The sequence below is a fragment of the Podospora pseudopauciseta genome, chromosome 1 (genome assembly GCF_035222475.1).
Source record: "Podospora pseudopauciseta strain CBS 411.78 chromosome 1, whole genome shotgun sequence".
NCBI lineage: Eukaryota > Fungi > Ascomycota > Sordariomycetes > Sordariales > Podosporaceae > Podospora > Podospora pseudopauciseta.
Genome location: NC_085892.1, coordinates 3706877 through 3733901, shown reverse-complemented (window position 1 = coordinate 3733901; position 27025 = coordinate 3706877). Strand labels below are relative to the sequence as shown.

At 53.9% G+C, this 27025-nt stretch overlaps 6 protein-coding genes across 6 annotated transcripts; 3 read left to right on the top strand and 3 right to left on the bottom strand.

Moving 5' to 3' along the window:
- Positions 1–3372: 3372 nt before the first annotated feature.
- Positions 3373–10181, top strand: SNT2 (putative PHD type zinc finger protein with BAH domain-containing protein). The gene is given in 5 exon segments (XM_062907629.1): positions 3373–4231; positions 4245–5278; positions 5335–5818; positions 6062–7925; positions 7984–10181. 4 exon segments carry the CDS (start codon positions 4270–4272, stop codon positions 9877–9879), a joined length of 5253 nt encoding a protein of 1750 aa, XP_062770589.1. The 5' UTR covers positions 3373–4231; positions 4245–4269; the 3' UTR covers positions 9880–10181.
- Positions 10182–11413: 1232 nt separating this feature from the next.
- Positions 11414–13664, top strand: YDJ1 (Type I HSP40 co-chaperone; the record flags this gene model as incomplete). The annotated part of the gene is made up of 5 exons (XM_062907628.1): positions 11414–11797; positions 12124–12256; positions 12331–12400; positions 12462–13292; positions 13348–13664. The coding sequence occupies exons 2-5, from the start codon at positions 12221–12223 to the stop codon at positions 13662–13664; spliced, it is 1254 nt and encodes a 417-aa protein (XP_062770588.1). The 5' UTR covers positions 11414–11797; positions 12124–12220.
- Positions 13665–14712: 1048 nt separating this feature from the next.
- AMS1 (Glycoside hydrolase, 38 vacuolar alpha mannosidase) lies at positions 14713–18508 on the bottom strand. The gene is made up of 2 exons (XM_062907627.1): positions 16295–18508; positions 14713–16244 (listed from the first exon to the last, which is right to left on the bottom strand). Exons 1-2 carry the CDS (start codon positions 18176–18178, stop codon positions 14913–14915), a joined length of 3216 nt encoding a protein of 1071 aa, XP_062770587.1. The 5' UTR covers positions 18179–18508; the 3' UTR covers positions 14713–14912.
- A 675-nt stretch (positions 18509–19183) lies between these two features.
- On the bottom strand, positions 19184–20380 carry QC763_110340 (uncharacterized protein; the record flags this gene model as incomplete). The annotated part of the gene is made up of 1 exon (XM_062907626.1): positions 19184–20380. One exon carries the CDS (start codon positions 20378–20380, stop codon positions 19184–19186), a length of 1197 nt encoding a protein of 398 aa, XP_062770586.1.
- Positions 20381–21693: 1313 nt separating this feature from the next.
- On the top strand, positions 21694–25222 carry msh1 (MutS protein 1). Its single transcript, XM_062907625.1, has 3 exons — positions 21694–22393; positions 22482–23322; positions 23378–25222. Exons 1-3 carry the CDS (start codon positions 21917–21919, stop codon positions 25189–25191), a joined length of 3132 nt encoding a protein of 1043 aa, XP_062770585.1. The 5' UTR covers positions 21694–21916; the 3' UTR covers positions 25192–25222.
- A 26-nt stretch (positions 25223–25248) lies between these two features.
- RPP0 (ribosomal protein P0 (A0) (L10E)) lies at positions 25249–26946 on the bottom strand. Its single transcript, XM_062907624.1, has 4 exons — positions 26621–26946; positions 25799–26565; positions 25539–25745; positions 25249–25338 (listed from the first exon to the last, which is right to left on the bottom strand). Exons 1-3 carry the CDS (start codon positions 26792–26794, stop codon positions 25739–25741), a joined length of 948 nt encoding a protein of 315 aa, XP_062770584.1. The 5' UTR covers positions 26795–26946; the 3' UTR covers positions 25249–25338; positions 25539–25738.
- Between the last annotated feature and the right edge of the window lie 79 nt (positions 26947–27025).

The window sequence follows — 27025 nt, the reverse complement described above, 5'->3', positions numbered from 1 at the left end:
TTGAGAAGAGATCGACGGTCGGCAGGAGAGATATGGTGACTATTTCGACAACACAAACAGTCGGATACATCAAACATTTTGCTTCACAGAAATAAGAGCAACAGATCAAGACCTAACAATGCCTTGGAAGGTGTTCTGTCATCATGCAACAGCGGGACATTTTGATCCTTTCCTTTGCAACCGCTCTCGGTTGTTAATTAGGATGGTAGCCCCCGGCAAGAAAGGAAGCCAAGATTGCTCCCCGTCGCCCGTTCGCCACTAGCAGGACAGTGCGTAATGGTTCGGGGTCGCACTGGGGGCTGGCCGAGGAAAGCCTCATTCCTCAAATCCCGACCACTCATCTCATCTCTCTCCGTTGACGTTCGACAAGACCACCATTACCAGCTGTGTACGAGGACGCGCTTTACGTCTGTGCTGACCACTGTAGAAACAATTCTTGATCTACCATCTCTCTCTACCTTCGGGGCTGCTGACACAATATTCCCGCCGACACCAGACCGGACGCCACAGCCTCCTGATGTCAGCCAGGGGGCCTGCGCTGTCATATTAGGACCTGGGGGAGAGTAAGACCTCGCAAGCTGGATGACACACGTAACCTAGGCTTGTGCGCTACTCTATCCTCGTGCGCCCGTGACGAAGCCCGGGAAACCTGTCGTGATACCTCAGACCTGGGGGCGTCTGCAGGGAACACCATCTGGAACCGGACGGCGGCGGCAGTGCCAACAGTAAGGCTCATCAGCCAGGCTAAAGGATATGCTAACAAGACAGAGAGGGTTTTGATAAGGGAGCGGTCAAAGGCACATGGCAGCCTTCTGGTGGGTGACTCTGATATTATTATGCTGTGATATAGGACTGCCCCCACTCCCCGAACGGTTTGAACGGATTTTGGACAGCTGCAACCGCCAAGATGAGAGCCACTCCCCCTTCCCAAGTTTGATCTCTGAAACAGCAAGAAAATTCGCACAGCCGATGTTTCTATGATCCCATGTTGTTGATGATGAAGCTGTTTGGGCTGAGCTCCACGAGACAAGACGATTGCAATTCGGCATGCACATGGCAGGAAGTTTGAATTGTGGGGCAACGGGGTTTTCCAACGAACGATCCTGGGCTGGGCTCAAATCTCGCCCATTCGGGAAATCGGTATTGGTGTCGACATCAGATGGTTTGGCGATTCGCGATCTGTCTCTGCACAAAATCGTGTCAAGCTGTTGGGCCGAAAATGCTGCTGCGTTCTCGACTCTTTTCAGTTGCTTTTCAGCCCTCCAACCCCACCAGCGAGACCTCGAGGGCGGTCGCGAGGTTTTGTATGACGGTGATGAGAGGAGGTCTGGAGAAGCGTTTTTTGTTTGCGGACCGGGCGGAGCGGAGGTGGGTTGATGAACGCCAAGATGTCGGGGATGTCGACATCATTCGCCGATCATCAAGCAAGATGCCCAAAACGTACGTGCATCCATCGATTCATTTCACAGTGCAAACAAAGACACCGCAGGTTCTTATTCCACCGATATCATCTTCAGATGGCCACAGGTGAGGACAGAGACAAGCTATCGCTAGCAAGGTGAGGTTGTTGCAGAATGTAACCGTTGGCTGGCGTGGACAGGGGTTCGACCATGAGAAGAGGCGGTGCGCGTGCTTCAACAGATGGAACGGCCGTGACCATGATACGGAAAGGATTCGGATTTGCTCAGGACCACCGTCTCCAGCTGATATTTCAAGGCATCAGGGGCGCACAGGGACAGCTCAACCAAAGCATCCGATCGGTCGCAGCCTTATGAGATACGCCGCCGACACACATGTGGCACTTCCAAACATGTCCAAGAGTTGGGTCCGTCCTGGTTACGAGAAGCTTGACCTGAACGCGGAGACAAAGAGATCTGGCCACCCATTTATAACAGACTGAACTACGGATCAAAAAGAGGGGCATCTGGGGTTGATGGTGGTTGCTTGATGACAGAAGGCGGGATGTTGGGCGGACACACATTGGGGCTAGTATGAAAGTGACACCTGCATAAGCCAATATTCCATGGCCACCTCCATCATCAACCATCAGGTCTGGCAGTACTAACAGTCATGGACATTGATTGATGGAGGAGTCTAGAACGAGGGGTTGAGAGGGTTGGCTGAATGACCGCAAGTGTGGCCGCTTTTGGGGCTCTTGTGGTAAATACCCGCGCAAAAGCTTCATGTTCGCTAGACACACGGTGCGGTTCTTTCTCGATCCCTCGATCCACCCTTTTAGTTTTGATATCCCATCATTCGGGGGATTTTGCCTGCCCTGCCTGCCCCCGCGACCGTCTGCATCAGCAGCAGCGGCAGCGTTCCAGCTGGGCGCGCGACTGGAAGCATTTGCCCTCGATTTTCTACCTTAGCTTTTACCATTTCTTGTGCTAACGGCGACCGAAAGCCAGTCAGCAGCACTACGTGAAAGCTACCGAAGAAATACAGATGGGTATCACTTCCGTCCATCCATCCATCCATCCCATCATATAACATTCTTTCTGACTACAAGTGCCGGTGTTCCAAGCATCCCTTTCGGGTTCCAAACCTTTCCCATCGCTCTCCACTTGTCTATGCTGTCTATGCTGTGCTTGCTCCACACCCTACTGTCGAATGATGAGGTTGGTTTTGTCAACATCCCCGCGCGGTCCGTAAGGGAGAAATATATATGTCAACAGGAAGCCAAAAGTGGACGGTGGTGGTTGTACGTAGGGATTGCGATTGGGATGAGGTTGATGAGGTTTTCGGGGGTTCTGGGGCACAAAGTATCGCCCAGGTACCAGACCGTGGCTGGCCATGGGTGGTTTTGCCGACGTTGAAATGTGGACGATGCGGGAATGCAAATCCCTGCAGGCCGCGCAGTACGCGATATCTACCTCGTGGGCCCCACAAACCTCACAGTGCCAGACGACGACGGCCCACACCTCTTCGACACCCGGAGGCGTGTTAGCCTGCCAATTGTGTGGGCTTGGTCCGTGTGTGCTACCTTCTTTTTTGCTAGGTGCCGCTTCTTCACTCTGCTTTCGCTGCCCGTCCACGTCCATCTGTCACTCTTGGGTCTTGTCGCCTCTTCTTCAGTGCCCTCCATTTGGACGACCCAGTCTCGAGTCGATGAAGGACGACGAGCCAGAGATAATTAGTAGGTAGTCTACGCAACTCATCCGTGACGCCGGAATCTATCCCGAAGCACGGCATTTCTCTATTCTCATAGCACCGGTGGTAGTATATACCGAAAAAGAAATGGCGAAGAGCCGGGGCCAGAAATGTACCAAATTGTAGACGGCCTGTACCTTGTGCCTTGCCTTGCCTTGCCTTGCCTTCCTTGCACGCACCCACGGCACCGCACGCCCATTTGACGCTTCTTGACTGGGTCTGGGTCTCCATTATTACCTTTGCCCACATATCTCCCTCTCCCTTCCTTTTTCCCTTTCCTTTGGCAAGATTTCCCCCCGATCCAGATGCGCTCCATCTAGCTTCATCAGCCGTTTGCCCATAGACACACGTCTGCACAGGAGCTTCCCGACGACAGCCCACGGCCAACGCGCATAGTACACGGCCCCCCTTGACTCCATCTCATCGTCCCCAGGCCACTCCACTCACTCACCCTCCATTCACCCACGGCCGCGCCTGACCAGAGCCCCCATACATACATTTGTCGATTTACTTGGATTTGGCCTTGACCTCACACTTGCTCCCTGGTCTCCCCGATCCGGTGCCGACGACCTTTTTTCTCTCTGTTATATGGCTCGTCCGGCGAGGTATCGCGAATTTCAATCCCCCGACGGTCTGGCAGACATCTTTCCACCCCGACGGTTCCTCCGTGTCTCCACGCAGGGGGCTCGCAGCCAGGCTTGTTGAGATTCACTCATTGCCCGTCTCATCTTATGGACCGTTACCCGGCCCGCCGTCACTCCTCTCTTGGCTTTTCTTTTTCCTCCCATGACATCTGGCGTCGGCGCCCTTCTTCACGCCCCTACCCCCCCCCCCAAAACCCAAACCCAAACCCACCTTCTTTCTTCACGCCGACCACTACTGCCTTTTGACATCAACAGCAACACTGACCAGGGCGCCCTTCATTTCCAACAAACCTTTTCAACCACGATATCACCGCCACAACCGCCTCAGCCGCGTCTTCACTGCTCGACAAGAAACTTAGGCGGAGCTAGTTTTCTCTGGTATCTGGTATCTGGAATCTGACGCCTCTTGACTTTTTTCCTTCTTTTTTTTTTTTTTTCTTTTTTTTTTTGGCTTTTCGGTGACCTATTCCCCACCATGGCACAGAAAAGTGGTGTGAAGCAGCAGCAGCAGTCTGAGGACCAGGCGCAATCTGCAATTTCTACCAGTTCGGCCACTCCCTCCTCATCCTCGTCCGCCAAGGACGGCGCGGGAGCAACAGTCGCCAACTCTAATACTAACTTGGGCGGCCCGGTCTCATCCACATCCACGGATCACCCTCCACCGCCTACCATGAGCAACCTCCCCAATTCATCTCGCTCGTCGTCCTCCACGGCGAGCACCACAAAATCGGAATCACCACAGCCCATGGAGAAGTCTTCGGCTTCGGCCGCCGCCAAAGATGCTGGTGAGAAGGCCTCTCCCTACGGCACGCGATCTCGAAATCGCACTGGTGCTGCGCGCCCAAATTATGCCGAAGACAGGGACATCGACATGGAACTATTTGAGCACACCAACAAAAAGGACACCGACTCAAAGAAAGCCCCTTCATCAAAGCAGCAACATCTAGAACCACCAATACCACAAGAAGCCAGTGCGACATCGTCGTCATCATCACAGGCACCACCAGCAGCCAATGCAGGCCAAACAGCCCCGCGTTCCGGCAATGCATCTTCACGAAAGCCTCTGCCCGATGAGAGCAGGCAAACCACGGCCACCACAAATGGCACCAAGGATTCTCACCCGGCTCCATCATCTACGACGTCGACAAACACGGCAAACAAAACTAATGGCAATTCGACCTCAAACAGTCACAAAGGCAAGAAGCGCAAAGCTACTTCTGCGGCGGCTCCGGCTGCTGATGCCTCGACTCCCAGCGGAAGCCAGACCCCGTCCGGGACCAATGGAGCTTCGACCTCATTGCTAGCGGCGGCTGTTCATCAGCGACTCGCGGGGACGGCATCACGCTCGATGGATGGCGGAAGTGCGACTCCTGGCGCGCCTGGCTACGGTGAGACGAACATGCTCACTTTTGAAAACTGCAAGTCGCGGCCGACAAAGGACGGCAAGATGATAGCCGACGACGGGACTGTGCTGCAAAAAGAAGGTGAGTCGGATACCGGGAAATTTGGACGATATTTCACTTCTGACACAGACATGCAGATCACGTCTACCTGGTCTGTGAGCCTCCGGGGGAGCCCTATTACATCGGCCGCATCATGGAGTTCTTGCACGTCAAGAATGACACCAGCCTGCCAATAGACGCAATCCGCGTCAATTGGTACTACCGACCAAAGGACATTGGCCGCAAGGTGCAAGACACGCGCCTGGTCTTTGCCACGATGCACTCGGACATCAGCCCGTTGACCTCACTCCGCGGCAAGTGCCAGATCCGCCACAAGGCGGAGATCAAGGACCTGGCTGCTTACAAGCGGGCGCCCGACTGTTTCTGGTACGAGAAGCTTTATGATCGCTACATCCAAAAGAACTACGAGGTGATCCCGACGAAGCAGGTCATCAACGTGCCCCAGCATGTCAAGAAGGTGCTGGACGAGCACTGGAAGTACGTCCTGACGGAGCAGGGCCGCGGCAAGGAGTTGACGAGTGCCGTCAAGACGTGCAAGCGGTGCGTTACGTACTGCGCAAAGTAAGTTTGTTTCCTTTTTCCCCGAGCCTTTCCCATTTTCCATTTTGGCGCGGGGGGGGGTGGGTGTGTGTGTGAGAGAGAGTGTGAGGTGGTCGTGGTTCGTTCGCACCGGGGCGCGGGACCAATGGGGTTCCCTGGCGTGACCCAATAGGACCGCACCCCCATGCATGCACCAAAAAAGCGATTAAAGTGGGGAGCTATAACTTGTACCAAAGTATCTTGAAATGCTGACACATCAACCAGCAACGATTCGGTCGACTGTGCCGTGTGCCAACACACGTACCACATGAACTGTGTCAAACCCCCCTTGCTCAAGAAACCCAGTCGTGGCTTTGCTTGGTCCTGCGCCGCCTGCAGTAGAGCACACGAGCGCAGGCTTGAAGGTCGCAACACTCCTGGTCTCGCCGACGGTGGTCGTGATGGCGAAGACGATGAGCTCCTCGACGATGAGGACGAGGAGATGGGTGGTGTTGATGGTGTGCAGACTGGCCGCACCAGCCGGACAAGCCCTGCTTCGGATGAAACCCGGCAGCCACCTACCGCAGAGCAGATATACCATGCTAGTCTCTGGCCATATCGCTACTTTGGCATGCATTGCAAGGTGGAGGACGCTCTCGATCTGGACGACCGCATCTTTCCCCGTGCCAGCACCAGACTGGGTTTGAAACATCAAGCTGTCGTGGGTCCTTGGCCCGGGAGACCGGTGGAATATGTCAAGCCTCTAGAGTTCAAGAAAAGTGGCAAGGGTAGCAACAAGCTCACCAAGGAACAGCAGGCTCTCTTGGAAGCTGAGCGGATCGAGAAGGAGAAGCGCCCAAAATGGGTTCAAGACACTCCGCCAGGGTATATCGAGCGCGGCGGCGACGAGACAGTCACCACCCTCTGGAAGGAGCCGGCCAAGGTTGGAAATGAAATGCCTGATGCTGCCATCGATGATTACATGGACACCGCCAGATCTATGGCCGTCTCGCTTGGTGTACCGAAACAATCCACCAATCTCCAGGATGTGGCGAGAGATCTTCTTTTCAAGTTCGATTTCAATGCCGAAAAGGCCCTCAGGACACTTCCCAAGGTGCCGAAAGAAGATTTCAAAGAGCCAGATTTAACCCCAGCAGAGCAGAAGAAGTTCGAAGAGGGCGTGGCCAAATATGGCTCCGAGTTGCATCTCGTCATGAAGCACGTCAAGACGTTGAAACCAGCTACCGTCGTCAGATACTACTACACTTGGAAAAAGACAGACCGCGGCAAGCAAGTTTGGGGCAATTTTTCCGGACGTAAGGGCAAGAAAGATGCCAAAAAGGCCGAGGCGGCTGCCAACAAGCTGGCTGACGACGTTGCTGATGTTCACGATGACTCGGCGTTCGACACGGAGAAGGCCAAGGAGAAGAAGAGAGGCTTCCTGTGCAAGTTTTGCGGCACCAAAAACTCTCGCCAGTGGCGGAGAGCGCCGGCTGCTGCTGTATCCGCGGTCACCGAGAATGGTGGCCGTGGCGCTAACAAGGACAAGAAGGATCAATGCATCCAGGCGCTCTGCCGACGATGCGCCGAGCTGTGGAGACGTTATGCTATCCAGTGGGAGGATGTTGAAGAGGTTGCGAAGAAGGTGGCCCAGACGGGAGGTCGCGGATGGCGGAAGAAGGTGGACGAGGATCTTTACAAGGAGTTGTTGGCGGCTGAGGAGATGGCCAACAATATTCAATATCGCACCCCCGACCCGGCTGCTACTGCGAGCCCGGCACGCTCTTTCAGTGCCCAACCGATGGATAAGGAACCGCCTCGCAAGAAGCTCAAGAGTATTCCCGACAAGGATGCTGATCAGACCGCTTCTGAGTCGGGTAGTGTGGTCAATGCTCCGATCTCCAAGAAGAAGGAGAAGGCGGTTGAGAAACAACCTCCACCGCCACCTCCCGTCCCGGAAATGCCCAAGCCGCGGACGCTGCCTTGTGCTATTTGCCTTGAGATGGAGCCCATGGGTAATCAGCATCTGTGCTGCAGAGAGTGCCGCTTGACGGTTCACCGGAGTTGCTACGGTGTGCTGGACAACAGACCTCCTGGAAAGTGGACATGCGACATGTGTGCCAATGACAAGAACCCGCAGGTCGCTATTGTAAGTTTTGCTCAGGTTTGATTGCAAAGGTGCAATTGATGTTAACTTGTGTATCTAGGACTACAAGTGCGTGCTTTGCCCACATGAGTATACCCACCATGACTTTGTCGAGCCGCCCAAAATCTCTCACAAGAAGAAAACGGAGAAGGAAAGAGAAAGAGACAGGATAGAGCGCGAAAATGCGCAAAAAGCGGCCGACTTTTACCGCAAGAAGCAGGAGGAGATGAATCGGCCTGTCAACCCTCGCGAGCCCCTGAAGTGCACGACCGATAACAATTGGGTGCACGTCACATGCGCGGTCTGGACACCGGAGGTCAAGTTCGGTAGCGCAAAGGCGCTGTGTCCTGCTGAAGGAATTCCCACGATCCCGAGGGCGAAGTTTGCCGAGATTTGCAAGGCTTGCAAGAGAGACGGAGGAGCTTGTGTGTCTTGCCACCAGTGCCGCGCCTCTGTCCACGTCGAGTGTGCTCACCAGGCAGGTTATGCTCTGGGTTTTGACATCACGCCTGTCAAGGGCTCGAGGCGCGATCAGCACAATATTGTCAGCATCAATGGGGACGCTGGAACTATGTCGGCGGTTGTCTATTGCAAGGAGCACCTGCCTACCAAGACGGCTATCTATCGAATGCACGACATTGTGGCGGAAAACGGGACGACTGCTCTGCAGCTGTATGTCCAGAACTACAAACAGGCCGATACAGCGCTGAAGGGATGCGCCAAGAAAGCCAACCAGATTGCTGTCACGTCCAAGGTTTCGACATCGCCATCCACGCCTTCGCATCACGTCAACCGCCGGGCATCTCTGATCAACAACTCCATCTCGCACATTCTCAACGGGGATGCGCCAATGGAGGACGCACCGTCGATGCAACAGAACGGCAAGATCTGTCTTACCTGCGCCACCGATGTCAGTCCCAAGTGGCACCCGATCAATCAGGAACAGGAACGCGGGCTCACCAACGGGTACTTCGGGAACTTGGGCTCCGAGGCGCAAAAGTTCGTGGAACAACGCAGTTTCCAGTGTCACAAGTGCAAGAAGTTGGGTCGCCAGCCGAATCCTCATCCGCAGCTCAAAAGAGAGCCTACGCCACCACCCGAGCCGGTCCGGCAGGCTTCGCAAGCACCACCGGCTGTTGTTCCTATCGGTGGCCCTACCGAGCCTCGTCACCCCAGTATCAGCTCCTACAGGACCTGGTCACCTCCCCCGATGCATTCTGCGTCGGGTCCTCCGCCCGTGGTTCAGCCACCACCGCAGCTACAAGCTCCTTTACCAGGTCCGACTGCTCCCCAACTGATCCCTCCACCGGTAGCCGTCCAGTCACAGGCGGTGCAACCACCTCCTCTTCCGCCCACCATCGTCCCGAGAGGACTGCCCGTCCAACCTCCACCGCCCGAGTACGCCCCAGCAAACAGGGGCTACAGCGAATGGCCCCGAGCCTCTGCCCACCCAAATAACATGTCACCTCTACTCAACCATCCCCGCGAGAACCACCACCGCGAGAACCACCACCGCGCCCCGACCCCTCCCCCACTGAGTATGCCACCCCTGGCACCACCACCAAACCACCTCCGTCCACCACCGATCCAGACAATTGGCCCACCGCCTGGACCACCAACCCACAACGGGATAATGCACTCGCCTTATAGGAACGGGGTCGGGCTGAACGGAGGGGGGTCATCACCGCCTAGGAGGACGAGTGGACCTCACCAGCCGCCGCCGGTGATGAATGGGTATGGTCATCATGTCGAGCATATGCGTCCGCCGCCACCGCAGCATCATATGATGGAGCCGCAGCCGCAGCCGAATTATCTGAGGCAGGGGGGGCCGCACTGGGGGGGACATGTGCATCAAAGCCCGCCGCCGTTGAGAGAGCCGAGCCTACCGCCTCCGAACAGGGAGCCGAGGGCGAGTGGGGCTAGTGCCAGTCCTTCGTTGAGGAATTTGCTTTCTTAGGGGGGGGTTAGCGGCCGAGGAGGAGGGGGTTTTATGGGGGGGGGAAGAAGGAGTGGGTAGACAGGGGAGTGTAATATATAGTGTATATTTTGAGGGGGAACACACTCGGAGGAAATGGGTAGCGGGGAAAAAAAGGGCTTCTGAGGGTTTGTTAGAGCAAGAAAGAGCGTTTATTGAGTTTTTATTTTTATTTTCTTTTTACATGTTCTGGGTTGTTGTTTGTTTGAGCGTGATTGGAGTGAATGGTATATAAAACTGCGGTGTGGGGTCTGAAATGGGCCTTTTTCTTGTCTTGTTATTTTGGGGGGGGATAAGGGTTGGTGGTGTTTGAGGGAGTTTTATAAAAAGGGGAGAGGGGTGTTTTTGACAAAGGGGGTGTTTTTGTATATCGTGGCATAGGGCATTGGCAGGCAGGTCTACATTGGGGGAGGTGGTGGTTTCAACAAAGCAAAGCATGGAAGGGGGGTTTTGTCAATGGTGTTGTTTTCAATATTATATTGCTCTGGTTGGGGGAGGGAGGTATGCATAGGCACTGGGCGGTTCTGTTGTGTGGTTAAGGGGGAGGGAGAGATGGGAGAGATGGGAGAGATGGGAGAGATGGGAGAGATGGGAGAGATGATATGGCGAGTGTGATAATAAATATCAATAACCGTGGACAAATATGCTTCATGCTCACGCTTCTTGTGTCCTGTTACGTGAAAGTGATGCAGCCTGACACCCTATAGCCAGGCGAATAGCATTATTGCCATGGCTCTCCGACCCGTCAGTGAGGTAGGTGGGTTTTACCTTTTTTCGCCTGAAAACGGAGAGGGGGCGATCAATGCATGTGAGTTTCGGTAAGATTCCGTGATTGGGAATTCCAAAAGATGCATGTAGGGTAGTGTACACTAACTAGGTAAGCGCTCTATTTCCCTGCTGGTCAGTTCCGAGTTCACTTCCAAACCTGTAGACTACCTGGTGAGAGAACCCTGGAAACCTGTAGAAATTCTCACGATTATGTCATGTCATGATAAAGTACGTGCGCGCACATGTGTTCTGGGACTTTGCAGCTGCCCTGGGATTTCCCTTTCGCTTCACTTAAAAAAAGATTCCCCCGTTCGCCGGCGCCGATGCGGAGGAGGATCCCTTGTGGGTGGTGTGGCGGATGGTTGGGTGGGGGAAGGGTGTGTGGGAGGGTGACGACAGAAGACCCTGGGTTCTTCCTTTCAAGCCACAGTTTGGAGGGGTTGAAGAGTGACCAGGCTTCCTGAACGCAGAAGCCTCCCGCTAGATAGATATTGCTCGGTTTCCATGCGCATCGGCGCAGCACTGGGATTTCTACAGAATTAGATAGATGGGTACCCCTTACCTGTCAGTGTTGCCGCTGCTCAAGCAGTGCACGGACCTATGATGCATGCGGCTTTTGGGACCTGACAAGGGGGGGTATTACTGGAAAGTACTGCACTAACAGCACCAGCCACACTCTAGAGTCTTCGATGGAATTCCATCAGGAGGGGAGTGGAGGGAAGGCAACACCTGGGCTTGGGGGAAGAATTTCAGCCTCTTCTGCCGCCCTCTTTCCCACCCCAATCTGCCCTTGCTCATATTCCCCTTGGACAGGACCCCTCTCCTTGCGATCAGTTTCTTAAAGGACGAAGTTCTTTTAACTTACTTGACCAACTGGCGCCTCGAAAAAGGTCCAACACAAACAACAACCCCACCCCAACCCTTTGTTTTCTTCCCCAGAAGATACGAAAGTCAACGGGCGAACAAACAAACCGACGACTCAGCAGAAGGGCTCGGCTATTTCCTACACCGGCGATAGTGACAAATTCTTGCTTGCTGCGACAACAAAATCGGGCAACTTTGAGAAGAAGAAGTTCAAGAGAGTTTGACGCATTTGCGCAAAATCGGCGAGCGCAAAATTCCAAAGCAGACTGTAGGTTTTCCTTCTTTCCACTTCCAACACACACATCCAACTCTATCGGTTTTTCCTGGCAGCCACCAAGCCCGGTCTTGCCAGCGGCCCAGCAGAAAGCTTACACAGCCTCGGGGTACGGCATACACATACTCTGGGCGCCCTGGTTTTTTTTTTAACGGTTGGCTTTGCCAGTTGCCCACCTATCCCCCCACCGCTTTTCACTCCAGCAAGTTCAAGAAGACCTCTGGCCTGTGGCTTTCTTCGCTCTTCCTAACTTTACTCTGTTGCGCCATATCTTTTGGAAAAGTGCCCGACATCTTTGCTAACTTTATTGGCCATTTCAGCTTTCTCGGAAGAAACCCTTTTTACTAAGCGTCATCCGCCGAATCGAGACAGCAAGCTGTTGTTTCCTTTTCGATACAATCAGATCCAACCGCAAACATGGTTAAGGAAGCGAAATACTACGAGATCCTTGGCGTAAGGAATCCCAGAATGCCATCTCGGATTTTTGAGGAAAGCATGTAGAGTTTCTGACATGATTGGTGCTGCAGGTCTCGCCAAATGCGACGGAGCAGGAGTTGAAGAAGGCGTACAAGATTTCCGCCCTCAAGTTCCACCCAGGTATGTAGTTGTTGTTGGTACAGTGGCAGGTTGCTGTAGCATGACTGACTTTGTTGTCTAGACAAGAACCCCAACAACCCGGAGGCCGAGCACAAGTTCAAGGAGGTTTCACATGCTTACGAGATTCTTTCCGACCCACAAAAACGCCAGATCTACGACCAGTATGGCGAGGCTGGTCTTGAGGGCGGTGCCGGCGGTGGTGGCGGCATGGCTGCTGAGGATCTGTTTGCCCAGTTCTTTGGTTCCGGCGGCTTCGGCGGTGGTCTTGGTGGCATGTTCGGCGGCGGCACGCAGAATCGCGGGCCAAGCAAGGCCAAGACCATCCACCACGTTCACAACGTCTCCCTCGAGGACATTTACCGCGGCAAGATTTCCAAGCTTGCCCTTCAGCGCTCCATCATCTGCCCCAAGTGCGAGGGTCGCGGGGGCAAGGAAGGTGCCGTTCGCAAGTGCACAACTTGCGACGGTCACGGTATGAAGACTATGATGCGCCAGATGGGTCCCATGATCCAACGCTTCCAGACCGTTTGCCCAGACTGCAACGGCGAGGGTGAACTTGTCAAGGAGAAGGACAGGTGCAGAGGGTGCATGGGCAAGAAGACGGTGGTTGACAGGAAGGTTCTCCATGTCCACGTTGACCGTGGCGTGAGAAGCGGTACCAAGGTGGAATTCCGTGGTGAGGGTGACCAAGCGCCAGGCATCCTTGCGGGTGATGTCGTTTTCCAGATTGAGCAGAAACCACACCCTCGCTTCGAGCGCAAGGAGGACGACCTGCTCTACAACGCCGAGATTGATCTCGTAACGGCTCTTGCTGGTGGAACAATTTACATCGAGCACCTTGATGAGAGGTGGTTGAGTGTTGACATTCTGCCTGGCGAGGCTATCTCACCTGGTAAGTTTTGACTGGTGTCTGTTGGTTAAGAACGTCTGTCTAACACGATTTAAAGGCACCGTGAAGATGATCCGCGGGCAAGGTATGCCATCATACCGCCACCACGACTTTGGCAACATGTACATCCGATTCAGCGTTAAATTCCCCGAGAAGGGCTGGACTCAAGACGAGGCCGCCTTTGAGGCCCTTCGGAAGTGCCTCCCATCGCCAGAGATCATCAACACACCCCCTGCTAATGCCATGACGGAACCGGCTGATATCGAGGATGTGGACGCCAGCTCCAAGGGTGGCTTTGGCGGGGCCACTGCCATGGATGAGGACGAGGATGATGGGCACCCGCATGCCGAGCGCGTACAGTGCGCTTCGCAGTAAGGGGGAGCGGGGGAGGTTGATGTGATTTGGGGAGACTGGAGTTTTTTTTTTTTTTTTTTTTTTTTTTTTTTTTTTTTTTTTTTTTCTGCAAAAAAGTCACACACACCAAGACATATATCCATACCCGCAGTAGCTCAAGTTTATTGATTACTGCATCTTGGATGCGGACATTTTTGCAGGAACCAAAAAAAAAAAAAAAAAAAAAAAGAAAGAAAACCATAAAAAAGAGTCTCTTTCCTTGCTTAATGATATAGCCCCTTTTGAAGAGGGGGATTTTTTCGATGGACGGTGTGAAGGGTGGTGAGCATGAGAAGAATGTTTTATTTTTCTTTCTTCTTTCTCAAACAAATAAATATTTGCATGGGCTGGAAAGACATAGGATGGATGGGATGGGGGGCAAGGCTCTCTTTGTTTGGTTGATGTTATACCTAAAACAAGAGGGTCTTTTTTTTTTTACTTGGTTTATTTGTGTCGCTTTTTATGTTCTGAGGTTTTCTTTGGTGGATGGAGGGGGGGGAGGAGAGGGGGTGAATCTTGGAGCGACTCCCGGGTGAAAAGGGGGGGTTAAGGGGAGGGAGGAAGGAAGAAGAGTTTTGTTTGTTGTTTGGTGTGGGAATGGCGAGGGGGGGTGCTGAAATGGGGGGTTTGATTTCTGAATTTTGGCGTTTTAGAAAGGGGATATCGGTGAATACAATAGATGGGGGAGGAGGGAGAGCGGGGTAGGAAGTAGGAAGTAGGGAATGTGAGATTGTTATGGAAGCGATGATGATGCTTGACTTTGAGTGACTTGCTTGACCACGGTTTACAGACCTCGATCCCTTTCTCGCAAAATTGCTTGTGCGGTGAGGTCGACAACGAAGTGTGATGGAATTCAGGATCGCTGCTCTCATGCACGCTGCTTGCTGTTCCAAAGATATGTCTGCTCAATCCAAGTACACCTCTCGGGCGTCCCCAATTGATAGTTGCTCTGAGATTTGTAGCCACATCCCTGAGAATTGGGGGATGTGTGTCGCGTATTGAGTTCATACTTTCGGAGGGAAGGGGTTGATGGTGATTGATTCCTTGAGACTTTGCTGCCACTGGCACTCCTCAAGCAACTTGAAGCGTGATAACCATTCTTCAATTAAACTCTCGAGACCTAAAATCAAAATCTCGAATCTCATAACCCGATAACACCACTCTTCGCACAATCTCAAAACAAAACAGTCCAAAAAAAATCACCTCGCCCAACCATACAAGACGGTCTCCTTAATGGTCCAACTCCAACTTGTAAGTCGCCACCTCAAAAGCCTTCAGCTCAACACCAAACCCATCCCCATCCACCTCCACCTCCTCAACCTCATCCTCCAGCAAATTCACCTTGGTCACCCTCTTGATCCCCCACACACTCTTCACCCTACCCCTCGCCAGCCCCCCAAGACTGTCATACATTCTCAAAATCACATTCTCCTCCCCCGTCTTCTCATCATCCTCCCCCCTCTTGACCGTGTCCAGCACCAACCCCTCATCCGACTCGCTGTCCAACCACACCCTCCTCGTCCGCAACCAACTCTTCACATCCCCCAGGCTCTCCACCTCAAAAATCTTGAGCGGGTTGTTAAACTCGTACCCCTTCCTCACAGTAACATGGCTCAACCCCCCCTGATGCGGCAAAATTCCCCACCGGATGTGATGAGTTCCCATATCAGCATGCGCATCAGGCGCCTTGGAGCTCCTCAGCAGCGACAGCCTCATCAGGTTCCCGCTCGTGGCAAACCCATACTTGCAGTCGTTCAAAACAGAAACACCATAGCCATGCTCCGACAAATCCGCAAACCGATGCGAGCAAACCTCAAACTTGGCCATGTCCCAACTCGTATTGTAGTGAGTAGGCCTCCGCACGATACCAAACTGGGTTTCATAGCTCGCTTCCGTGTTGCGGATATCCACGGGAAACTCAACCTTGAGAAACTTCATCGTCTCGTGCCACTCCACCTTGCTGCTGACCTCGACGAACGACTGTTGGCTGGGAGAGCACGCCGAAAGACTAATCACCGTCTCGATGTAGCTCTTGTCGCTGATCTTGGTCTTGGTAATGACGCTGACGCGGTGCTTCTTCTGCTCATGAACCTTGGTCTCAGAGGTCGAGAGCTCCTTGCGACTGTCGAGATGGAACACCTCGACATCCCAAGCCTGCCAGTACAGAGGCTTGTCGTCAAAAATGACGTATCGGTTGGCCTTCTGTCCCTTGGGAATGATCTCTCTGTTGGCCTTCAGGTCGTAGAGCGATGTGATGAGGCCGCTCTCGAGCTTGACCTTCAACTGGGTGTTCTGGAGCACAAACACATCCGGGGATGGCTGTTCGAGCGTCACCAGCGTTTCCTCGCTCTTAAGGGAGAAAGGCCGAAGTTTCATAAAGGGGCCTGGGCCGGAAGCGACGGCAAGTTCGCCATCGGCAAGCTCGACTATCTCGTGACGCGACCACGGAAGCGAGGTGAACGCCACACCAGTGTTTGACGTGACAGTATCGGCGGTGGCTTCACGGAGGCCTGTAGCCTTGCCGAGAATCTTCTCGGCGGTCTCGAAAACCTTCTTGTAAATCTGCACATCGTGTCAGCAACCATCTCGCTATGCAAATTCAGATCCCTCACCTTATCAGAATCATGATAGCACATCTCAATCGAGCTTCCGGGCAAGCAGTCGTGGAACTGACAAAGAAGAACCGACTCCCACATCTCATCAATCTCCTTCTTGGGATAGGCGCAGTGTCCCTCGATCGAGGCAATGGTAGCCAGCAGCTCAACAGCACGGAGCGCATCTTCAGCTCTGCGGTTGTTGCGCTTGTTGTTGGACTGAGTGGTGTATGTTCCGCGGTGCAATTCAAAGTACAGCTCGCCATACCACGTCACGAGCTTGTCGCCCTTGGCTTCGAGGTGATCGAAGAAGTCATCGACCGAGCTGCCCATGTGCACCCGAGGGAGAAGGCCTACCGTGTCGCTGATACCACGAGCGCGGCGTAGCTTCTCGAGATGCTGCCAGGTAGGACCGCCGCCACCGTCTCCCTTTCCAAAAACAAGAAGCGAGGTCGGGTCCTGGTCAAGAGACTTGTGCTGCGACATGCTACGCTTGACATCGCCGAAGTGGGCCTCCGCCGTGTATGTTTCAGCCGGCGGCATGTGGCATATTACCTGTGAGCCATCTAGAGCAACCCAGTTGAAGGTGGTGTGCGGGAACTTGTTGATGTTGTTCCAGCTGAGCTTCTGGGTGAGGAAGCGCGTCATGCCGGCCAGCCGACACAGTTGAGGGAGCTGGCTGGAGTATCCAAAGGTGTCGGGCAGCCAGAAGGTCTGACAGCGCTTCCCAAAGTTTTCCTCGAAAAAGCGCTGGCCGTACACGAACTGACGGACAAGAGACTCGCCGCTGGGCAGGTTGGTGTCGTGCTCAACCCAGCTGCCGCCGATGGGGTGGAACTGGCCATCCTTGACCTTCTGCTTGACACGCTCAAAGACATAGGGGTACAGTTCCTTGAGCCACTTGTACTGCTGGGCTTGGGAGCAGGCAAAGTTGAGCTCGGGATACCTCTCCATCAAATTGCACTGGTTGGACCATGATCGGGCAACCTTGCGCTTGGTCTCATCAAATGGCCAGAGCCAGCAACTGTCGATGTGGCAGTGGCCAATACCAAAGACAAGAGGCTTCTTGTCACTCTCGTACACCTTGTGTGAGTCGACATCGGGGCCGAGGTACTCCTGAGCAATCTTCCGGCACGTCTTGAGCGAGTCTTTGTTGCCGGGCTCGAAGGCCTCGATAATCCTGTTGTAAACATCCAGAGCATGATGCTGCTCAGGGGAGTCCGAGGGGAACTCTTTGGCGGCGTCGCCAATGATCCAAGTATCGATATGCAGGCCGCGAGCGTCCGGGTTGACCGCCACAATGTTGGCTCTCTCGACGGTGTAGTACCTGTTCGGGTCGGGAGCAGCGATGAGGTCACCCTGGCCGATGCCAAACATGCCGTTGCAAGCCATCTCGACGTAAAAGGTGTGTTCTTTTCCATCAAGGAAGGGCTTGGGAAGAACCCACTCCACTCTCTCGCCGCCGCCAGTGAGGCCCTGGAGAGGCTCGCCGTCCTCGGACCAGATCAAACCCTCGTTGTTGGCGTCCCAGTGAAACTCGACCAGCTCCTGATCGCGAACATTGTCCGGGACTGTGATTTTGACCTTGAACCAATGAGTGGTCCAGGATGGACCAAAGCTGGCGCCGACCTTGGTCTTTTCAAAGTCATGAGAGACGGCCTCTTTGAAGGTTGGCCTGGTCTGTCCAGGAGCGTGCCAAACCCAGAGTTGGACATGAGGCTCGCCGTAGACGACGGCATCGTTCATCATGGAAAGGAGGTTTTCGTTGGCATATTGGCCCCTGGCGTAGAATTGGCCGATGCGAGACTTGTAGATTTGGCTGATGTACTGGCCGACTGGTTTGGGAGCCCGGATGGGATAGTCACTTCTAGGACCATTCCCGCAGTGGTTTTCGCCGCCCATGGTGACCGAAGAAGGGGTTGGAATTTTGTATAAGAAGAAGCTCAGGTGTTGTGAGGAAAAGGAAGAGTCAAAGAGCTATGAGAGCGGATGATCAAGCTGTAGCTGTCGAGGCACCTGGCGTCTGCAGCACTTATATATATTGTTGTGATGGTTGGGAGGTAGAGAGAGGAGGTTAAGGTTCAAGTTCAGGTGCCTGGTCAGGTTTGGAGAGAGAGAAAGAGTCAAAGTCTGTGAATCTCCGTGACGGGCGTAAATCAAGGACAGGTACTACTGTGTACGGAAGTAGTTGGTCAACGGATGCAGCTTCGTCCTGGTGATGGCGGAAGCTGCCAGGGCGGGCAGGGCGGATGACAGGGGTGTGTTACCGAGAACAAGACCACATCCCGGCTCCCCGCAGTTCCCCGCCGTGCTAGGCGACCAATCAAGAGCCGGCCTCTCCACCGCTCTGTCCCACCAGTTCCACCCAAGGGATCATGGGGTAAGATGCCTGCCCCTGTCGATTATCTCAACCTTCTCTCTCAACTGGCCCTGAGCAATTGCCGAAATGGGTGTTACCGCCTGTCTGCCTGCTGTCTTTGATCAATATCAGATCAAATCCCACGGACTAGTCATTCAGCCTCGAGTCGGTCCCGAGCTACCTGCTGATTCAAGTCGTTTAAGCCGTAGGTAGACAACAGGCCACAGTGCACAAGGCTAGATATAAGTTGTTCGTCACACAATGCACGGAGATGAAACCCAAGGCAAGAGTGATCTAGCAAAGCCACCGGATGGTGTACCCATGGTCCTACAGGTCTAGGCACAATACGGTATTACCTATTTATTCAAAAATACTACATTCCAGTTCAAATCCTATGCATAACCCATCATCGTCAACCGCTGGCTAATCCCACCCAAGAATATAAAATAAAAAATAAAAAAACACAAAATACCAAACCCTATATACGGCCCATGAACCTCCATGCGTGTATATACCCAAACGCCTCATAACCCATTTCATAACCCTCATCATAAAACACTACTATCCCTACTCTTCCTCCTATCCGTTCCCTCTACCGTCCCCAACTGCGCATCCTTGCTCAAACTCCCCATAGTATTCTCCTCCTCCTTCCCCTTCTCCATCCCCACATGCTCTTCCTCCTCTTCATATTCCTCCTCCTCCTCCTCCTCATATTCCTCCCCCTCTTCCAACTCCTCTTCCTCATAACTCATCTCACTCTCACCCTCACTCTCCTCACTCTCACTCTCCTCAAACCCCACCAACCCCAAAAACGGCACCTCCACCCTCGCCAGTTGGCTCTTAATCAACCCATCCGCCACCTCAAACAACCTCCCATCCCTATCCTCCTCCCTCTCCCCCATCCTATCCATATCAAAATCTCTTTCTTGTTCATCCTTAGGCAGCTCCCTCCCCGGCACAAAATCCCCCTTCTCCAAAGGAACACCCATCACCCAATTCCTCACCGTCTCCCCCTTTGTCACCTTACTCTTGGCGCTGTTTTTATTATTGAGCGCCCGCTTGAAGGTCTTTTTCTGCCGTTTTCGCCGCCTGTTGATACGGTCCCTGATATACCACGCCACGACCAGCATCGCCGCCTGCGTCATCTCCTGGCATTTTGCTCTCTGGGCAGCGGCCCACTGCTGGCAGCGCTGCTGCTGGAAGTTGGCTACCGCTTGGCAGCGCTGTTGGTAGTACGAGGCTATGCGGGAGGCCATGGCTATGTAGCGGGGGTCGACGGCCGCTTGGGCTGCTGTGGCGGGGTCGATTCCGACTGTGGTGGGGGGGAAACCTGGTTGTTGTTGTTGTTGTTGTTGTTGTTGTTGTTGTTGTTGTTGTTGGGGTTTGGAAGAGGGATAGGAAGGGGGGAATGTTGGGGAGGCTCGCAGTTGGGGTGGTGGTGGTCGCATTGTTGATCGGGAGGATGGTCTTGGGGAGGTGAGACTGGGGGGATCAGCTTCGGATTTGATGTGTGGGCCGGAGGTTGTGGAGTGTGATGGGGTTGGTTCGTGGTGTTGTAATCCTAAACCGATTCCGCGGTATTGCTGTGGTGGTTGGCTGTGATGTTGGTGGTTGTGGTTGTGATGCCCTGGTTGTTGAAAGGCGTTTGGTGGAAAGAGCCCTTTCATGAACATGTGGTGGTCCGGGGGAGGGGTGACGGGAATCTGGGGGTTGAAGGAAAGCGGCCCTGGCATTGGCGCCGCCATCAGGACCGGTTTGTGATTTATTGTGGAGGTAAGTGTGTAGTTGCTTGCTGATGTTGCAGGGTCCTCGAGTGTCGTTCGATACTGTTTGTGCTCATAAGAGGGGAAACGACAATTTGCGACAGATAATCTCGGATCGAATAGGTTGGGGAAAGCCCGGAGAATAAAAATAGATGATGGATGGATAGGGTATCAAGCAAAAGATGAAAGTATCATTCAAAGAAGAAGCCCCGCAGGTGGGGAGGGGGAGAGCGACGAGAGCGTCTTATACCTTGACCTACAGTCCTTTGATATTGAATAATACTTGAATAACACGGCTAGGTAAGGGAACCCTGGTGAAGTGACGTTGGCTATGGAACCAGTTCCTGGATGCTACTTTTTTCGAGAAAGGAACGGCATCCAGAGTCGGGTGCACAACCTGGCATGTTTGGTTTGGCAATGGGCAGAGGCATGATAAGCTCGGTTCGACTGGGGTTGGCGGGCGGAGCATGGAAAAATGGGCTGAGGACCAGGTCGGGAAGCGTGGGTATGATGGCAGAAGCAGGCCAAAATCGGTCGATACCGACGGCGGCTGGCAAATCGCCATCAGGGGGACTGCCCAGCTCGAGAGCACCATCGGGCCACCCTTGATCATGCCAGGCCAGGGCACTTTGTCCTCTTCGGATTTAATCAATGATGAGAAGAGGCATCATCCACGTTCGTCTGAAGCTGCATCCCCCCTCCATCTTGCATGCTGTAATGTACGGATACCTACTCCTCCACTATTACACAGCAGTTAGGCAGCTAGACAGCTTCCATCCTACCTGGTATCAATGAAATGTCGACAACAGATATCCCGTCTTCCGGGGAACAGACCCTGCCAAATTGCCGGGATTTGCTAGGTGGCCATCGGCAGGTGGTTTTTCGGGCCATTTTTAACCCTTCGTGTCTGTCTTGTCTATTTTTCGGTGTTTGGTTGTTGAGATGAAAAACACGTTTGCTGCATTGTTGGAGGTGCATGATTCGCAGATGTCGTCTCTCAGCAACAAACACATGATCCAGACCGCGAATGGGCCCATGCCCGCTTTCCAAGACATCGAAGCTTGACTAGATCAGGCAAGACGCCTCTCACCACCGCGGGGCAGGTGAAGGTCGGTCGTCAGAACCCACACCTGGGCTGACCGAAGTTTGCCTTTTTTTCATGAATTCTCGTAGGGCTGAAGGCTGTGCGCTGTGCTGCATGCCTTTTCTGCCGGTTGTCGCTTTTTTTTTCTTCTTTTTTTTTCTCGATTTTTTCGTTTTTTTTTTTTTGTGGTCAGCGAATTCAAAGGGGGTTTCCGCGACAACCACTGGGAAGACCTGAGAGAATTGCAACAAAAGAAGCTTTTTGTCCCCTGGAAAGCCACTCCAAAATAAACCCCTGCCCAGTCAGTGTTTGCGGGGGATTCCGCCCGCCGCATCGCCAAGAATTCTCGGATTTTACAGGACAACTCTTAACACTAGAATTTCCATCACGTTGTCGCCTCGTCAACAAGCAATCCTGATTATTCTCTTCTCCTGATGCTGTCCTCGCGACCACCACCAGTTCCTCGCCTCCGGATAGCGTGTCTCGCCCAGACAACTCGCTGCCACCCGCGCTGTGGTCCCGCCACCGTCGGGCGGTGTGGTGTCCGACATGTAACCACGGCCTTGTTTTCTGGATCCTCTGCTGCGTCTGGAACGCGTGCGGCTCGTCTGGCTCCCTTGCAACACCTTCAGCTCCGCAGCAAGAAAACTACCGTCGTCAAGCTGGACAAGCTGCCACAGGGGCTGATCGTACCACCAGAGACGCCGGCTCCAGTGGAACAAGATGACGAGCCCCAGTACCCGACAGTGGTGCAGCAGGCCCGCCGCACCATGCAGAAGTTTGACAATTGCGTGCTGCTCACCCGTGTCGGCGGCTTCTACGAGCTGTACTTCGAGCACGCCGATGAGTACGGCCCGCTCCTCAACCTCAAAGTCTCACAGAAGAAGACAAACGCCGGCCCCGTATCCATGGTATTTATCTTTATTGTGCCATGTTCCATCCGTCCGTCCTTGTAGTTAGTTCCAGCTTGTATCTGATGACTGTTCGTGTGTTGCCCAGGCCGGCTTTCCATTCTTCCAGCTGGATCGCTTTCTCAAGATCTTGGTCCAAGACCTCAACCGCCATGTAGCCATTGCTGAAGAGTTCCCCAACGATGCCTCGGCCAAGATCAGGTCTGGTGGGTTGATGCATGACCGTCGAGTGGCCCGTATTGTCACTCCCGGCACCCTCATCGATGAGAACTTCATGGATCCTTATGCAAACAACTATGTAATGGCCGTTCATCTGCCCGAGAAAGCGGAATTATCGGACCATGTGAGCCGCCAAGCGGGACAGCAAGCCATCAACACGCCAGACCCGGCCGATGATGCCCCGACCCGTATCGGTCTAGCATGGCTGGATCTGTCGACCGGCTATTTCTTCACTCAGCCGGCCACTCTAGCATCGCTCGGCTCCGTGCTGTCTCGGGTGTCCCCTCGGGAAGTTGTTCTGGACAAGGCCCTCGAGTCTGCCGAGGATCAGGGGATCGCGGCTATCCTGCAGGAGGAGAGCTACCTGGTGACGTACTCTCCCCAAGGTGATTTTCAGTCGCTAGACGACTGGCAGCCCATGCTGGAGGGTAAAATCCCGGCGAAGGAGGCCAAAAAGTTTACAGAGGAGGAAGTAGATGCCGGCAGTCTGCTGCTCCACTACGTGGGAGATCGGCTTCAGGGGCTGAGCATGAAGCTCCAGCCACCGGTTCGCCATGTAAACATGGAGGTGATGAATATTGACAAGAATACCATGCGGTCACTTGAAATTAAGGAGACTGTCCGGGATGGTACGTTTAAGGGGAGCTTGTTGTACGCCATCAGGCGAACGGCAACCAAGAGTGGCGCCCGGCTTCTCAACCAGTGGCTGAGTATGCATTTGTTTTCTTTCAGCATTCAGAGCCATCAGCCTAATTTGTCTCCTAGGTTTCCCGTCAACATCACTCAAAGCCATCAACGCCAGACTTGACCTGGTAGAACGCTTCATTCAAGACGAAGAACTTCGAGATGCCATCATCGTCCTTCTCCGCAGAAGCCATGACTCCCAGCGCCTCGTCCAAAAGTTCGCCCTCAACCGCGGCGATGCCGATGACCTACTCCAGCTAGCCAGCACAATCAAATCAACAGAGGACATAGTCGCCCTCCTTGAAGCCTCCATAGCCTCCCAACCCGAAGAAGTCAAACCAGCACCACCAGAAGAAGATGCCACCCCGGAGGAGGAAGAAGAAGAAGAAGACGAGGACCCCCTCGCCACCCTCCTCTCCCGCATCTCCCTCAAATCCCCCCTCAAACTAGCCCACTCCATCCGCTCCGCTATCGATGAAGAAAACCTAGTCCAGCAACACCAACTAGAAGACTCCCGCGCCGGCGAGCTCCTCTCCCTCGCCCAAGAAATCGTTTCTTCCGAAGCCACAGAAGAAGAGGGAACCATCCTCCCCAAATCCCGGCTCCCCTCTTCTTCTTCCCCTTCCCAAAAACCCAACCGGAGGAAGGTACCTTCAATACGGGACCACTACTCGGAAGAAGCAGAACTCTTCATCATGCAACCCCGCGCCTCCCGCCTTTTGAGCTCACTGCACAAACAACTCGCCAGCCTCAAATCCCAAAAGGAAGAGCTCTGCCTGTCTCTCCGTCGGGAGCTGAACCTCCCATCCCTGACCTTGAAATGGACACCCCAGCTAGGGCACATCTGCCACGTCAAAGGTCGGGACTCTCTCTCCTCCCCTGTCTCTGACACCCCTTCCATCAGGACCCTCTCCACCTCCCGCAGCACCCGCTCCTTTCACCACCCGGCCTGGTCATCGTTAGGTGACTCCCTCTCCCAAACCCGCCTCGCTATCAGAGCAGAAGAATCCCGCGTTTTTGCGTCGTTGCGACAGTCGGTGATTTTGAATCTGGTAAAGTTACGACGGAACGCCGCCGTGCTAGACGAGCTAGACGTCCTCACCTCCTTCGCCTCGCTAGCCCGAGAGAAAAACCTCGTCCGCCCCATCTTGAACACCTCCACCGCCACAATAATAGTAGGAGGTCGGCACCCCACCGTCGAGTCCGCCCTCCAAGAACAAGGCCGCACTTTTACCAAGAACGACCTTTTCCTTTCCTCCCCCTCCTCATCCCCTTCCCAACACGGCCGCATCTGGCTCGTCACCGGCCCAAACATGGCCGGCAAATCCACCTTCCTCCGTCAGTCCGCCCTCATCACGATCCTCTCCCAGATCGGCTCCTTCATCCCAGCAGACCACGCCCAGCTCGGCCTGGTCGACGCAATCTTCTCCCGCCTCGGCTCCTCGGACAACCTCTACGCCTCCCAGTCCACCTTCATGGTCGAGATGCTCGAGACCTCCACCATCCTCCGCCAGGCCACTCCCCGCTCCTTCGTCATCATGGACGAGATCGGCCGGGGTACAACGCCACAAGACGGAACCGCCGTCGCCTTCGCCTCCCTCCACCACCTCGTCAAGGTCAACAGATGTCGTGCGTTATTCGCTACTCACTTCCACGACATCGCCGGTTTGATCAAAGAACAAAACTTGACCGTCCAAGACGGGGGTCGGGATGGAGTGGTGGAGATGTACTGTACCGATGTGGAAGAAGACGAAAACGGGGGTTTCGTCTATGTGCACAAACTCCAAAAGGGCGTCAACAGGACGAGTCACGCGCTCAAGGTCGCGAGGTTGGCTGGGTTGCCTGACAAGGCTATTCAAGTCGCAAGAGAAGTGTTGGAAAGGAATGGGCTATAGAACGCATAAAAAACAATGTCACATCACAGGAGCAAAAGGAGCAAAGGAGCGAAGCAATTGTAGGATGGATAAATATTGTATTTGTATGAAACACATGTCACCAAGGGCAAAAGACGGCAAAATCGTGGGATGAATAACCTGTTTGATCTGGTACTCATGTTAGTCTTGATACCCAAAGAGAATAAATGGTGTAAACAAAATGATAAGTGATTGTGTCTCATACGTTGTTGTATGGGTTTCTCATCAATAAGATCAGGGTTAAAAAGCTCTTTGTCATTTTTCATAATCATCGACACTTGGGGGGGCTGTGCTGCGAAAAAAAAAAGAAAGAAAAGGGGGGTACTAACCAGTATCTGAGAAGCAGCAAGTAGACTGTTTGGGCCAGTCACTACATTGCAGTTTAAAAATCCTTTGTATGTCCATCTTCAGAGTGCTCAATTGACCAGCAAATGATCTATCTAGATTCGGGTATCGATTCATGAAACCTTTACCGGACCCAAACCGAAATTGCCAGTCCACAAGCGCCGTCATGACGTCGTTACAACATTTAACCGCTGGGAGAATGGTTAGCAGAAGTTCCACACAGACACAAACAGAAAACACATACAAGAGATCGCCGAAGCCACCGTCCTCGTCGGACTCCTCCTCCTCCTCCTTCTTCTCCTCCTCAGCGGCAGCACCACCGGCGGCGGCGCCAGAGTCAGCAGCAGCGACAGGGGCGGCGGCAGCATAGGCCTCGGGGTTGGCAATGCGGTCCTTGAGCTCCTCAATCTCGGGCCAGCTGATCTCGGTCTCGATGGCAACAGCGAGAACCTTCTTGTAGCTGTTGACAAGGGAGTGGATGACGGAGGGGAGAGTGGGGAAGTTGAGGGCCAGGGAGGCAGCGGCAATGGTGGTGATGGCGCTGGAGAAGGCCTTCAGGAGCTGCTCCTCGCTGATATCGAGGACGGAGCTGGGGAAGGTGTTGCCCTGGTCGTAGACCTGAGCGATGCCCATACCGTAGGTGAAGGGAGAGATGTTGAGCATGTTCAACAGGGTAGCCTCGGAGGGGCCGACCTTGGCGCCAGCCTCGACGAGCTTGAGATCGGTGGTGATTTCAATGGTACCACGGGCAATCTTGGTGGGGACACCGAGGGCCTGGAAGAAAGAGGTCTTGCCGGGTTCCATACCAGTGTTGCCAGCGGGAATCCAGACATCGACGGGGGCGACGGCACCAGCACGAGCGGGGGCGGCGACCTTGTTGGCGAGGATTTTGTCACGGATCTCCTTGAGGTCACCGTTGGTGAAGACGAAACCAACGTTGCCCTTGACGAAGGGGAGGAGGCGCTCGTACTCGGGGGAGTCGACCAGGAAGGTCTTGAGGGCACGGCGAACCTGTTTGGCTCCATTAGTATCGATTTCTTTGCTGATCTGGGTCGCCATCTCGTACCATGGTGTTCTTGCCCATCAGGACCACACCCTGATCGCGGAGGGCCTGGCGAATCTCGTGCATCTGCTGAGACGAGACATTGTCGACGGAGACGATGAAGATGGACTTGTACTCCTCCAACAAGCCCTTGAGCTTGTCGAAGTAGCCAGCCTTGTTAGCGCTCTTGCCCCCCATGTCTTCTTTTGCTGGAAGCTAGGTTGTTTAAGGGCGGTTTATTGTTGGTGATGCGGAAACAAGGAGGAGGGGAGGAGAACTCGCGATGGTGGTTTTACCAAAAAAGAACCCAAGCAGCCTCTGGATTTTCGCACAATCCGCTTAGCCTGTGGGGGCCCGCTCCCGCCTAGGGTTTAAGCTGGTAGGGCCAATCAGAGAGCTCCAGATGCTCGAACTTCCCCACGCCTTATC

Bases quoted from the DNA above. Each gene is read 5' to 3' on its own strand.
- AMS1 (XM_062907627.1), bottom strand. From the start codon at position 18,178: ATGGGCGGCGAAAACCACTGCGGGAATGGTCCTAGAAGTGACTATCCC. The intron at 16,245-16,294 runs GTGAGGGATCTG...CACGATGTGCAG, and splicing joins GCTATCATGATTCTGATAAG to ATTTACAAGAAGGTTTTCGA.
- SNT2 (XM_062907629.1), top strand. From the start codon at position 4,270: ATGGCACAGAAAAGTGGTGTGAAGCAGCAGCAGCAGTCTGAGGACCAG. The intron at 5,279-5,334 runs GTGAGTCGGATA...ACAGACATGCAG, and splicing joins GACTGTGCTGCAAAAAGAAG to ATCACGTCTACCTGGTCTGT. The intron at 5,819-6,061 runs GTAAGTTTGTTT...CACATCAACCAG, and splicing joins TGCGTTACGTACTGCGCAAA to CAACGATTCGGTCGACTGTG.
- msh1 (XM_062907625.1), top strand. From the start codon at position 21,917: ATGCTGTCCTCGCGACCACCACCAGTTCCTCGCCTCCGGATAGCGTGT. The intron at 22,394-22,481 runs GTATTTATCTTT...TGTGTTGCCCAG, and splicing joins ACGCCGGCCCCGTATCCATG to GCCGGCTTTCCATTCTTCCA. The intron at 23,323-23,377 runs GTATGCATTTGT...TTTGTCTCCTAG, and splicing joins GCTTCTCAACCAGTGGCTGA to GTTTCCCGTCAACATCACTC.
- RPP0 (XM_062907624.1), bottom strand. From the start codon at position 26,794: ATGGGGGGCAAGAGCGCTAACAAGGCTGGCTACTTCGACAAGCTCAAG. The intron at 26,566-26,620 runs GTACGAGATGGC...GGAGCCAAACAG, and splicing joins TGATGGGCAAGAACACCATG to GTTCGCCGTGCCCTCAAGAC.